Consider the following 14,511-nt stretch of genomic DNA (forward strand, 5'->3'; position numbering starts at 1 on the left):
AATTAGATAATACCAGTTTAGCTCAACCAATCACCAAGCAATGCTTCATTGTGTTCAGTCTGTGTGTAAAAAGAGCATTAGCAATTAAAGAAAACACACTTCAGCAAAACATGGTCAGGTCAAAGAGTCCGAATCATTTTTATAAATGTTACTGGTAGTCTCTGTATGAAGAATTTTTGGGTATAATATGTCACAGTTTACTTTATTTTTCTCTCCTCACTTACATAAATGAACTATAGTGTCCTGCAACCCACTAGTAAAAAAATATAAAAAATGATATCTGGTGTCTGAATCATTTTTGGTTTGGTTTTTGACTGTATATACAGTATATATATGCATACATATAAAATACTGGCCCTAAAAATAAACTTCATTTTCTTTATGCAAAATATTATTTCAAATAGTTTTGAGGTGAAATATGAGCAGGACGTGCTTTTGACAGACAAAGATGTCGGTATGTTTGGCTTCTCCACATTTCTGCACACACTGATCTGTCATGGTCACATGTTCACGTCCTCATCTGTACAGAACAATGTGTAAAAAATACAAATAAAAGCTAAAACGAAAGAAAAGAAGATAACGAAATAGTAATTACTACTTCAGTATTTGACAGCAGGAGCATTTAATGTTCACGTTTAGGTTTGGATCTCAAAACTCATTCCGTTAGCAAAACTTAGATTTAAAATAATAATAATAATAATTATAAAAAGCAGATATGGTATGAAATATGATTATATGTCTGAAATGAAATGTTGAAGGGAAGAAAATGCGGACCAGTGTGACCTGAGAGCAGCACACACACAAACACACAGGATTATGGGAGATGAATGCAGAGATGTTTCTCGTCACAGGTTTACTGTATTTATGAGTCGTGTTAATAAACCCCTCTCCCTCCTTTTGCTCTGAGGTCAAAGGTTACTCTGGACGTTACGGTTGAGCTGAACGTTGTTTATTAAACAGTTCAAAGGATTCATTGACTTGTGTGATCATTTCTGTGATGCTGTTTATATACACACACTCACACTCTCTCAAACAAACACACACACACACACACACACACACACACACACTGTCTCTTTCACACACATTTTTACACACACTCACACTTACACAGACACACACACTCTCTCTCTCTCTCTCTAACACACACACACACACACACACACTCACTCACATTCACACACAAACACACACTCTTACACATACACACTCTCTCATACAAAGACACATTCACACACACTCTTACACAGACACACTCACATTCACACACACACACACACACACAGACACACACACTCTCACACTTACTTACAGACTCACACACTCTTACAGACACATACTCTCACTCACACACACTTTCTCTCTCTCACACACACACAAACTCGAAAATAGACATTTATTTATTCTTTTCCAAAAAAAAAAAAAAAAAACGTACTGACCCCGAAACTTAAAACTATATACACACACATATACATACATGCATATCGTATCCATCTGCTCTTGTCATGAAGAAGTCCATTCGTGTGTTCTTATTTTAACTATATTCAAAATAACATTAACTATATACAGTAACGTTACAGATGAGTGTGTAATATTGGTTGCAGGAAAGCAAATACGTAATACTTTGAATGTAATACTTTTACCTCCATTAATAATGTGTATCCTTGGAAATTGAAAAACCCGTATGTTTAAGACATAATACGAATTGAAACAACATTAAATAAAGCATTACTGTTGATAAACAATAAAAATACACAAATAAATTCGGATAGAGGGTATACAAATACAGTACAAAGTAATTATACATGTATTACAATGTACAAATTATATAATAATTTAAGATATTATAGACGTTACGGCTTGAAAGCCTTTGCCATGTTCACAAATAAAGCTGAATTTCGATTGACAGCCACAAAACTCTAGAGTTTCAATGACGTCAAGGCTATGATGTGATTGGTTTGTAAGGCACACGTGATCCACGCGGACCTTTATGGTCCTCACATAAGATCTCTGTAGATAAATCAAGACTGCTCACTCGGAATTACTATGCATGTGAAAACCTGCAACGCGGAATAAGTCGGAATAAAAGAGCAAATCGCCAAATGGTAAGTCATCCCGTGTTTGCAGTCGCAGTTAGAAGCTCCGCTTCCAGTGAATCACGGGTAGAGCTGCACATGCGCTCTGTGTCTCGAACAAACCGGAAACGCTTTACCGGCTGAGCTTGAGCAACAGGAATGAGCACAGCGGATATTCTGGTTATTCCACATTCCAGAAAATATGAATTGATTTTGCAATTTGCGTAAGCAAAATATCTGCCCGGAGGCGATGAAAATATGACAAGCGAGTGAACTGACTTTCCTCGAAAAGGACTTTGACTACAGTGACGCCAGAGAGTTGGCAAATCATTAGTTATTAACAGAACTAACACACGACCAAACAGTTATTCATTCAATCGATGTAACGGTATGCTCGTTTTAGACACTTTACAGCTGTTTAATCACGTGCTGATCACAGAAAATAATCTTTCAATATTATCTGAGAGTTTATTAAGTTAATTCATTGAGTGTTAAAGTGTGTACTGTGATTATGTTCATGCATTATCATTATAAAGCATGTTTGTCTGTGTTTTGTGGTCATGTGTTAATGCATATATTGACAACTCATCAGTAATAAAGGGCGTATCAGAGGTTAAAGGTTAAAATTATCCGATCATTTACTCTCCCTCGAGCCATCCTAGGTGTATGTGACCTCCTTCTTTCAGTCATACACAATCAGTGTTGTATTAAATATCCTGGCTTTTCCTAACACTTTCTTTAAAAAAGGGAGTAGAGTAACAAAGAAGTACCGCTCAATTAACATTAAACACTCCATGGAGAACTTGGTAATTTTTGGACTCTACCATGATAGTACATTTTGTGAATATGTGCTGCTTATAAGAACTTTTGAAGTATAGATAGATATATAATTACAGTTTTTATCTATCATTAAACCTCATCTCTCTCTCTTTCAGATGGACGGGCCGATGCGTGTGTTGGTGACGGGTGGCAGTGGACTGGTGGGACGAGCGATAGAGCGAGTGGTGAAAGAGGGTGAAGCGAGAGAAGGAGAAGAATGGATATTCCTCTCATCCAAAGATGCCAATCTCATGTAAGAGATCCTGAACAAACACTCATGAGACGTCACACCAGTTAAACAACACAATCATTGCAATATCATATCAGTAGGTGTATTATAACATACTTTTTAAAAAGTAACTCAGATATTTAGTTGTAAATTTAAAAGCAATGCGTTACTTTACTAGTTACTTGGAAAAAATAAAGTAATCTGATTACATAACTTGCATTACTGGGTATAAAAGGAGCATCCACCAAAGACTGTCAAACAATTCAAAAATCACATTTCTCAATGCAAGATTACAAAGGATTTAGGTCTTTCTCCAATTACCATATATAATATTGTGAAAAGATTCAGGGAATCCAGAGAAATCTCAGTACATGTAGGGCAAGGCAGGAAACCTCTGTTGAAATGTATGTGACCTTTGACCAGGGCTCCAGACTAACTTTTTTCACCTCCGTCCTGGAACCGTCCTGACAAACAATTTGAACCATCCTAAAGTGAATGTCAACTGTCCCAAAATAAACATGTTGTTTCTGTACTTCTTTGTTATTATCATCTATAGTTGTTAGTCACATAATAAAAACACCATTAAAATGTTAATGATATATATTATATTTATTTAGCTCCATTCAAAGTAGTTATCTGTAAATTAAGAAAAAATTAAGAGAAAAATACAGCTCAAAACGTTTTTGAGTTGGTTGGATTAAACAATAACAAATAAATGTGACTACATATCTCAAAAATATCGTCATTATTCTTTCAAGCAGCAGACATATTTATTTGTATGAATTAAATATAATGAATCCTTATTAAAGCTATTAACAAGCAGTGAATGCTTTTCTCTTTTTCTTTTGTTGCTTGATCAATATTAATGACACAGACCGCATTAGGTTTATTACCCACTGTCACTTTAAGACATCGGATCATGTCCAATGACATGCGGATCCAATAGCACTGATGCACATCCGATACACTCACAACTGTTTAAGACATAACCAACATAGTTTACATGAATACTCTCCAAAACGGACATTTCGACATAATGTTGTGTGTATTTGTTCATTCAGACACGAAAGAGAGCTCAATTCAGAACTCGCGCGCTGTATGGGTGTCTATGTGAATGGCTGCACGCTTCGGGTCCGGTGTGTGCGCACAGTAAACCGTACCGAATAGATCTATATGTCTGCTCTACTCATTCTCCCAGACGTTTACATTTTTTAACGTTTTATGAGACATGCAGCGCATGTCAACCCGTGTGCCGCTGGGTAGATCAGCACAAACAGTACAAATGTGCGCATCTACCACAAACGCAGGACATCAGACTGGATCGCTTCCCAAATCGTCACTATCTAACATTTTTGTTTTTATTCATTGACGGAAATGTCAACAGATTTTCGTCATAGTTTTTGTCATTCAAAACTAGTTTTTATTTAGTTATCGTCTCGTTTTCGTCTGTGAAAATAAGCCATGTGATAGATTTACCACGAAGTCTCCGGGTGAGTAGCCGGTGTAGTACCGAATTTCTACCCGCGCCAAATTATTACCCCCCTAGTATTGGTAGGTTTAGATTAGTTGTGGGGGAGGGGTTAGGATTAGGGGTGGGGTTAGGATTAGGCAATCAGGTACTGACTTCAACGAGGGGGGTAATAATTTGGCAGGGAGTCGAAATTCGGCACAACACCGGCCAGTGATAGTAACTATAGTAACAACAGCATGAGAAGGATCGCTCCGTTGTAGTCAGCACTTGGTCGGTTAATTTTTGGCATTTTCTAAGTAACCCTAATAGGCTAGTAATAAATGAACACACATACAAAAATGTCTTTCGTCCTGTAGGCGTCCTGGAGAATATTTCTGTTCGTCCTAAACACATTTGGGGACGATAGGACGCCGTTAGTCTCGAGCCCTGCCTTTGACCCCTCAGATGGCATTGCATGAGAAACCGTCATGCTGCTGTGTTAAATATAGACACATTGGCTCAGGAATACTTTGGAAAACCGTTGTGACTGAAAACAATCTGCCGCTGCATTAAAGGAGAAGTTCACTTTTAAAATGAAAATTCTGTCATCATATACTCACCCTCATGTTGTTTCAAAGCTGTATGAATTTCTTTCTTCTGCTGAACAGAAAGGAAGATATTTAGAAGAATATCAGTAACCAGACAGTTTTTGGGTCCCATTGACTTCCATAGTAGGAAAAAAATATACTATGGAAGTCAATGGGACCCAAAAACTGTCTGGTTACTGATATTCTTCTAAATATCTTCCTTTCTGTTCAGCAGAAGAAAGAAATTCATACAGCTTTGAAACAACATGAGGGTGAGTATATGATGACAGAATTTTCATTTTAAAAGTGAACTTCTCCTTTAAGGAATGCCACTCAAATCTTTAGTTACGCAAGGAGAAAGATATACCTCTGTTGAATGCAGAGATGCAGAGAGTTCTCAGGGCCCGAGCTCATCTCAGATGGTCTAAATGACATTGGAAATGTGCGCTGTGGTCGGATGAGTCCATGTTTCAGCTTGTTTTGGGGAAAAACTGACTTCAAGTTCTCAGTCCCAAAGACGAAAAGGACCGTCCAGATTTTCATCAGCGTAAATCTGTTAAAGATCACTTCATCTGGAAAGCATCTGCTGTTTACTAACATCTGCTAGACGTCTTTAAGATGTCTGTTTTTCATCATAAACATCTTAAAGACATTTTCTAAACGTCTATTTGACATCTGACAGGAAACGTCCTAGAGACGTATATTGCAGATGAGCAAACACTCAAAAAAATATGTCTTCCAGATGTAAACGCACATCAGGTGCGTTGACTGCGTCCGAGTCACTGTCATCAGAGTTGGATGGCGGTGTACCATCTCTTAAATCACTACACACTAATAAAACAGCAAGGTTTTTAACTCTGTGCTTCTAGAAAATGATGAACAAAGAATGTACATCATGTTTTGCTTTTTTATGTTTTTAATTAATTTATTCAACTTTATCGTTACATATTAATCGTGTTTATCGTTACATTGCCTCTGGAAATCCGCCTTGCACATTCCATTAACATTTTTAAATCAAAATTGAAAACGTATTTCTATTCCCTGGCATTTTAATATTATCATATTTCTGTTTGTTTTGATGTTACTGTGCTTTTATTTAATATATTTCTTTACAATGTTCAGCACTTTGGATAGCTCTGCTATATTGAAATGTGCTTTATAAATAAAATGTACTTACTTACTGTTATATCACAATGCGATCATATTTTGTGCAGGCAAGTAGCTTGCTAACTTGCTAACTCGTAAACATCGGGGCTTAAAGAAATCCCGAGCTTCCCACGCAAACTCTGAATCAACATCCACCAATGCTACAGTTTCATATGCAAAGTCATAATCATTTGTTAATAAACAAGTATTCGTTACTTCAATGAGCTCATTGTTTCAGCCTTAAATTATTACATTGTGTAAATTAATACATTTTTCGCTAACTGTGATTTTGTATATGTACATTTCTGAAATACTTAGACAGTTTCCACTGATAACAGATCACTGTAATTTGCTATACAAATAAATGTGAATTGAATCATATTAACGACATTGTGGCGTTCATGTGTGTTCATCTCGCAAATACGATCTTTCCGACATGACTTAAACTCACATAATGGAGCTATACGCGAAACTTGAGTTAGCCAAGCCCATGCTTATTTGCATATTGCAGTGTTCATGAATTTGAAACATTTGCCACTAATGGTAAATCGCAATGATATATATATATATATATTGCCAATATGTAAATTTATTCTTGTTGCTTATTGTCCATTTCGTGTCTTATGATAACTGTATTTACATGTGCTGTTTCAGGAGCGCTGAAGAGACGAGATCAGTTTTCCAGAAGCATCGTCCGACACACGTCATTCATTTGGCCGCCATGGTGGGCGGGCTCTACAGAAACATGAGACAGAACCTGGACTTCTGGGTAATTATAACATTGGACATATGTGACCCTGGATCATAAAACCAGTCACATGTCGCACGGGTATATTTGTGGCAATAGCCAACAATACATTGTATGGGTCAAAATTAATATTTTTATTTTATGCCAAAAATTATTAGGATATTAAGTAAAGATCATGTTCCGTGAAGATATTTTGTAAGTTTCCTATCGTAAATATATAAAACATTTATTTTTGTGAGTGGATGCAGCAACATTCGAGGACTTCATTTGGAATAAAGGAGATTTTCTCAATATTTAGATTTTGTTTTTGCACCCTCAGATTCCAGATTTTCAATAGTTGTATCTTGGCCAAATATTGTCCTATCATAACAATGGAAAGCTTATTTATTCAGCTTTCAGATGATATATAAATCTCAATTTCAAAAAATGTACCCTTATGTTTTGTGGTCCAGGGTCACATATCTAATAAAAGCTTGCAAATATCACTGTTGAATAATTTAGCTGTACATTGACTGTCTTTGTTTTGTTTTTTTCAGAGGAATAATGTATTTATCAATGACAACGTGCTGCAGACGGCTCATGAGCTCGGGGTGGTGAAGGTCGTTTCTTGCCTGTCCACGTGTATATTCCCAGATAAAACCACCTACCCGATAGATGAGACCATGGTACACACACACACACACACACACACACACACTCACTCATTCTTGTACATCTATCTTTATGAGGACATTCATTGACACAATGCAATCTCTTGCCGCTTACCCTAACCTTACCCATCACAACTAAGTGCCTAACCCGACCCCTGACCCTAAACCGACCCTTGACCTCATTAAAACCTTATCCCTAAAACCAAGTCTTGACCCTCAAACAGGCCTTTAAAGGCTCTCAGAAACTGAGGACCGGCCAACATGTCCTCTTTACTCTCTTTGTCCTCACTCCAATGGTCTAAAACTCAAACTGGTCCTCACAAAGATAGATGTACAAGTACACACACACACACACACACACTTTAATAGGCAGATGTTGGGATGGTTTGTATTTAGCATTCCTTTAAAGGGCTTATAACATGATACATTTTCCTTCTATGATTCATTGTCGTATGATCCAGTGGGTCAAGTTTATTTTCTACAAGATCATCCACTCCAATTGTGTTATGATTTGAGGGAGATGATGATTAGACACTTTTTGTTTGGTATTGTCCTATATTTTTTGTCATCTATACAGACGTGTTTCTCTCTCGCTCTGTTTCAGATCCACAACGGTCCGCCACACGAGTCTAATTTCGGTTATGCCTACGCCAAACGCATGATTGATGTCCACAACAGGTCAGTGTCAAAGTTCATTGGTCATGAGATTTTCTTGGGTGTATCACATGAAAGCATGTCTGTCGCATTTGGGAAAAAAAATTTTTCCTTGCATTTTCATATCATCAAATGAGATTTAAACACATTTTTGCTCCATATTTTCATCACCACGGTTATTTTTCTTACTTTTTTTGTGTGTAATTCTAATTAGTGAATTTCAGTAAATTCCTATTACTGTGATACAATAAAAATATAGTTTTTTTTTTTTTTTACATCATAAATTAAATGCAGCACAATAAGCACCATGTATAATTAATATTTAGCTATTTAAATTATTTTTATGACAATAATGACAATTTGTGAGGAATGTGTGTAATTGTCATGAAAATAATGTCAAAATATATTTATTATTATGAGATTTGGGGGTGAAGTGTTTGTTTATAGCTTTCATATATGTAAGAAATAACTCATTGTGTGTTTGTCCATTAGATCGTGTTTTCAGCAGTACGGTCGGAGATACACAGCCGTCATCCCCACCAATGTTTTTGGACCACATGACAACTTCAACATTGAGGACGGTCACGTGCTTCCAGGATTGATCCACAAGACATACCTGGCAAAGAGTGAGACGCGTTTAACTTTCCGCAATAATCCAGAAAAATGAAGCCAAAATATCCCAGAAATGGCTTTTGACATTGAGCGTTGATACATAATTTGAAGCTTGAGTCTGAGCTGTAGTGATCCTGAGATAAAGCACAGCTGTCAGTCATGACTCACACCCATTTTTATAGCATCAAATAATTAACTAAAACCAACCTTACTGGAAAATCAAACACTTGAGGCATATGCCAGTTTGGCTCGTGTCCCATTCAGAGAGGGTGAGGTTTATAACCTATATTGCAGCCAGCCACCAGAGGCCGATCGAAATGTTTTGGCTTCACTTTTCTGTGTGTGACACACATGATCTAGAGCCTCATTCAAGCAGAGTTCTGTTGACATGTTAAATGTGTTGCGTGTGTTTGTGTGTTTTGTAGAGGAAGGTAAACCTCTGCAGGTCTGGGGTTCAGGTCGTCCTCTGCGGCAGTTCATCTACTCTCTGGATCTGGCTCGTCTGTTTGTGTGGGTTTTGAGGGATTATGACAAGGTGGAGCCCATCATTCTGTCAGGTACTCGACCCGTGTTTGACACAGTGTTCCCGCAGTTCCTTACAAATTCAGTTTGGTCAAATTTAAGATTTAATAACATCTCTGGTGCTCTTCAGTCACTTTCTGATTTTTTTTTTGTTTTAAAATGTTAAAAATCACAGCTTCATCGGAATGGTATGAAACTTGGTGACTTTTATGGCATTTGGAATGTGAACACACACAAAAACTTGATTCGAGTAGGCTAAGCGGGCGTAAAATAAAAAGTCACATGTGTGGTCTTCGGTCAAAAATGACTGACCATAGGAAATGAATGGGAAATCGACAAAAACACAAAAATTCGGAGAATTTGCGATAGACATCCGGCATCTCTACCAAAGTTTTCCGAGAATTTTTGTGTACAATCTACAAATCGGCCACGATGCAGAAAAAAAGTGCTCAGCAATGAATGGGGTGAAACTCTAAAACATCAAGGGCCCGATTTTAACGATCTGAAACGCAAGTATCAAACGCGAAACGCAAGTAACTTTGTGGGCGGGTCTCGGGCGCTGTTGCTATTATACCGGCGGGATAAATGACTCTTGCGCCCGACGCAAATCTAAAATGTGTTGGTCTGAAGCAGCTTCATTATTCATAGGTGTGGTTTGGGCGTAAGGTTAAATAAACCAATCAGAGCGTCATCTCACATTCTCTTTAAAGGGATAGTTCACCCAAAAATGAAAATGCTGTCCTCATTTACTCTCCCTCATGTTGTTCCAAACCAGTATGATTTCCTTTCTTCTGCTGAACACAAAAGAAGATATTTTAAAGAAGGTTGGTAATTAAACAGTTGCTGGTCCCCATTGACTTCCATAGTATTTTTTTTTCCTACTATGGAAGTCAATGGGGTTCATCAGTCGTTTGGTTACCGACTTTCTTCAAAATATCTTCTTTTGTGTTCAGCAGAAGAAAGAAAGTCATACAGGTTTGGAACAACATGAGGGTGAGTAAATGAGGACAGCATTTTCATTTTTGGGTGAACTATCCCTTTAAGAGCAGGCGCGCTTGTTCCATGGCGGATTGCTATTATAATGGCGGATTTTCCAGGAGCGGTTCACAGCCGAGGAGACCGACGTTCTCGTCAGGGCCGTAAAACACAGAGAAGTGACATTGGGGATGGAGAAACACACCCAGATTAGCTTCGGTTAAACAGGCGTATGATAATTTGGGTAAATGTGTAAGCTAGATTTATGCCTATTTTTTCACATCTTCATGGACACCACAATGATTTCCCTCGTGTGGAATATTTTTCCTTGTAATAATGTAGCCTATGTTTTGCAAAAATGGAACTGCTGCGTCGAGAATCTGAGTGTATGCGCTTAGACTAGGTTTTTCCTGGTCAGTGGAGGAATTGTTTTCTGAAACTGCAAAATAGCACCAGGGAACGTTTGCGCAGGAACACGCCTCCTCTTTTCGCTGAACCGCCCCCGGGAGCGCAAGTTCATTCCCTAATTTACTGACGTGCGTCTGTGGAGGGAAAAGTCCGCTGTGCGCGGTGCAAAATAGGAATGATACATGCGTCGGTGAACAAAGTCAATTGCGCTGGGTGCAAGATAGGGCCCTTAGAGTGCAAAACAGACACTCCCACTCACCACTTACTGACAATAGCCTTAAAAAATCTATTTTCACCATGTTTTTTGGAGTAATAGGACCTATACCTCCGGATAAGACTGATATATCAACAAATCCCTCTGTAAAAGCCTTCAGAATATAGTTAAGGATAAGACTGGAAAAGTTGGTGCTTGTAGGTGCTGCTGACGTGGTCAGTATGACTCTGAGTATGAGAAAAAACTAATTTTGAGAAAACGGCCTTTAAAGTTTTATATTGTATAATTTAATACATTTCTATTGAAACCCCCAACCTACAAACAAAATATATATTCAGTTTATTAATATCAGTAGTGTATAAAATTTCTTGAAGGCTACGCAGAACACGCTAATCAAACAGCCGTTGCATTTTAACATGCAGCATTGGACAATCTATCAATTAGAGTAACAAATCAACAATTTTTATTTTTTTTATTGTAAGCACTCAACAATCTGGTGGTGGGTGGACATGTAAATGACTGAACTCGTATCGAATCGTGACCCAAGTGTTTCAAGTGTTTTTTATTGGGGCTGGGGGGCCTCCAACATGAATTTTGCCTAGGGCCTCCTAATGTCTAGAACCGGCCCTGCACTCACTTGAAATAAACGTGAAGCTTCCTCGAAGAAAGTTTGCAGCAAGTGGCTTTGAGCCAAAGACGAACGAACGAACAAGTTCAAACACTATTAGAGTGGCATTTAAGGGATAATAATGTATATCATTGTACACTTATTACACCGATTTTTTTTTTACCACATAATTACGGGGACATATTGAATTGAGAATAATGTTTTAAATCTTACCTGTTTATAAATCCATTTTGTACAGCGTACAAAACAATCGTCCAGACAAGATGATCACAACAATATTATCAAACTCTGTAAACAATAAATCAACTCTGATTTCATTTTCAATACAATCAAAAACGGAGACGCAAGACGGCAAGTTGTATTTGAATGAAACGAGAGAGCGCGTCCGTTGCGATACATGTGCGCTGTGTTATAATGCGTTGCTATTGACGACGGTCATTATAAGGAAGGAAATGCCACAGAATATAATCTTGCTTAAAAAAGTGCATAGAGCTGCTGGTTTTATTTGTTATTTGTTGATTTTCAAATATAAGTCTGTTTTCAGTGTGAGCATCAGTTCTTTTTGAACACTTTCATCTCGTTTTAACAAAACCGTGATAATATTGATTATCACGATAATTTTGGTCACTATAATCGTGATATGAAATTTTCATACCGTCTCATCCCTAGAACATCACAAGTGTTATAAGGTTTTGAACACAACACAAGGGTTAATTAAGTAAATTTGCTTATCTTTGTCTTTCTTTCTCTCTAGTCGGAGAGGAGGATGAATTGTCCATAAAGGACGCTGTGGACGCTGTGGTTGAAGCAATGGAGTTCAAAGGTGACGTGATTGTATCCTTTCACACGCAATTACTGTGAAAATCTTCAGTTTTTACCATCTCTGTTCTGTGGAGCACAAAAGACTTTGCTGTTGAGCTTCAAAATGCATCATAAAAGAAGTCCTTGTATAACAGAGTTTTTCCTTTTGGCGTGAACAAACCCTTTAACCCTTAACTAACCGCTCTCAGTATGACACTAGTAAAGCAGACGGTCAATTCAAGAAAACCGCCAGTAACGCCAAACTACGCAAATACCTGCCAGACTACAAGTTCACACCGTTCAAAGCAGGTGATCAATCTACACTTCTCGCTTCAGCAATTACTAAATGTTCTTCAATAGTAGTCAAAAGAACAGCCATTATAGGTGCTTTTATTTTTTTCCAGCTATGAAGGAGACGTGCGACTGGTTTGTGGCCAATTATGACAACGCCCGTAAATGAAGATCTTCACATCTCATTGGACGAAGTTCTGGATTTCATAATAGCTTTCATTGGCCAAGGACCAGAGGGCGTCTGACTGAAGTGTAAAACAACCAATCACAGTTAGTTTTGTTCAGCATCACGTTTAGGGACGTGAAAAATTAAAGTCGATGTTCATACAATTATAGACTAGCTTGTAAAACTCTTAGGTATATTTTATCTATGCTAGAAACTTCTCATACTTTTGAAAACCCAGCATTTAGTTGATCATAAGCGCTTATTTTTACAGTTGTAAACACTTCGGCTTTCTGTACTGGTTCGTTAAAAAACGTGACGCACATCTGGTGTCTGGTAGAATCCAAAGCAATCAGATGATGACAGTGTTTCCAGTTTTGTGTGACATGCATCAGACATTCAGCCAACGGTCTGTCTGAAACTGGGACTAGCTGTAGGACTAGCTGTATAAATGCTGGAAACCAATGACTGATCAAACACCTTGAACAACCCTTAATCATTTTTATGAACACAAAATCATTGAACACTGCTTTTGTAGCTCTCTTTTCATGTTTATTTAAAGTTTTTCTTAAAGACTTACAGCTCTGCAATTACTAAAACTGCAAAATACTGTTTTCAAATGCATTTATTAAATGCATGGACTGCTTCCCTTCCCTATGGAAGCTTTTTCTGACACAGAATAAAAAAGAAAAAGGTAATTGCGACTTTTTATCTCGCAATACTGACTTTTTTTCCCTCACAATTGAGTGATACAAGATACAAAGTCACAATTGAGTGATATAGTGATATAAACACTCAATTGCGCAATATAATCTCACAATTGCGTGTTAAGTCACAATTCTGACTTTTTTTCCTCCGAGTTATTTTCCATCTATTTATATTTTAATAAAGAAACTTATTTTAATAAAAGGAGATTACTCGGGAATCCTTTCACATCTTGGCAAATGATCGGCCAAACTTGGAAAATGACAACTGAAGTACAGAGAGTTGTTCATTTAATAATAATAATATGATAAAATATTCACAATATGATTTTGGGCTTTAATCGTGCATCCCTACATTCATTAATAACAAACATAGAGCTCTTTAGTCTTTGGATTAATCTTTTGTCTCTGGATGATCCTGGTTTTATGCTGTACATTTTCCTCTGTTCTTACTGGTCTATCAGGGTATGTTCCATGTTTATTTTCTAATGTACTGTAATAATGCTAAATAATGATGTGTAATGTGCTTTTCTATATAAAGGATTTTTTGATTGTTTTAAGGGTTCCCAGTCATGGTGAGGCGTTATTAACATTAAGTGACATCCGGTCTTCATTGGCATGTGCCACTGCCATGGTCGAGAAACACTGACGCGACACTAACACTGTGCCACTGAACATTTGTAATACCAGTGCTGTTGTATGTTGTTTATTACAGAAAGTCGCAAACTGCCCATTCTAGGAAAGACGAAATAAATCTATGGGTCACTATGAATAATGCATTAACCAATAAGGCAATAATGTCACACATGTTACTGTAAACCTTTATTTTTGCATG

The 14,511-nt window shown here is 37.4% G+C and overlaps 2 protein-coding genes across 5 annotated transcripts in view; both read left to right on the top strand.

Annotated features, from left to right (window-relative positions):
- The window catches only part of arhgap39 (Rho GTPase activating protein 39), a 65,916-nt gene extending 64,954 nt beyond the window's left edge, over positions 1-962 (top strand). Inside the window, exon 10 of the mRNA XM_079888025.1 lies at positions 1-962. This exon is cut by the window's left edge and continues 1,425 nt beyond it. The gene's annotated coding sequence lies outside the window, so the exon portion shown is untranslated.
- A 1,034-nt stretch (positions 963-1,996) lies between these two features.
- On the top strand, positions 1,997-14,511 carry LOC307167994 (GDP-L-fucose synthase-like). Of its 4 annotated transcripts, none has more exons than XM_079887421.1 (10): positions 1,997-2,105; positions 3,011-3,147; positions 6,961-7,075; positions 7,591-7,719; positions 8,309-8,382; positions 8,851-8,984; positions 9,396-9,527; positions 12,472-12,551; positions 12,728-12,827; positions 12,923-14,511. In XM_079887421.1, exons 1-10 carry the CDS (start codon positions 2,103-2,105, stop codon positions 12,976-12,978), a joined length of 960 nt encoding a protein of 319 aa, XP_079743547.1. In that variant the 5' UTR covers positions 1,997-2,102; the 3' UTR covers positions 12,979-14,511. The 4 variants fall into 4 exon arrangements, with proteins under 4 accessions (XP_079743547.1, XP_079743545.1, XP_079743546.1 ...); XM_079887419.1 differs by lacking the exon at positions 1,997-2,105 and adding an exon at positions 2,195-2,463; XM_079887420.1 differs by lacking the exon at positions 1,997-2,105 and adding an exon at positions 2,200-2,299.

The sequence above is a fragment of the Squalius cephalus genome, assembly GCF_949319135.1.
Source record: "Squalius cephalus genome assembly, chromosome: 12".
Lineage (NCBI taxonomy): Eukaryota > Metazoa > Chordata > Actinopteri > Cypriniformes > Leuciscidae > Squalius > Squalius cephalus.

Bases quoted from the DNA above. Each gene is read 5' to 3' on its own strand.
- LOC307167994 (XM_079887418.1), top strand. The intron at 8,383-8,850 runs GTCAGTGTCAAA...TTTGTCCATTAG, and splicing joins ATGATTGATGTCCACAACAG to ATCGTGTTTTCAGCAGTACG. The intron at 12,552-12,727 runs GTATCCTTTCAC...AACCGCTCTCAG, and splicing joins AGTTCAAAGGTGACGTGATT to TATGACACTAGTAAAGCAGA.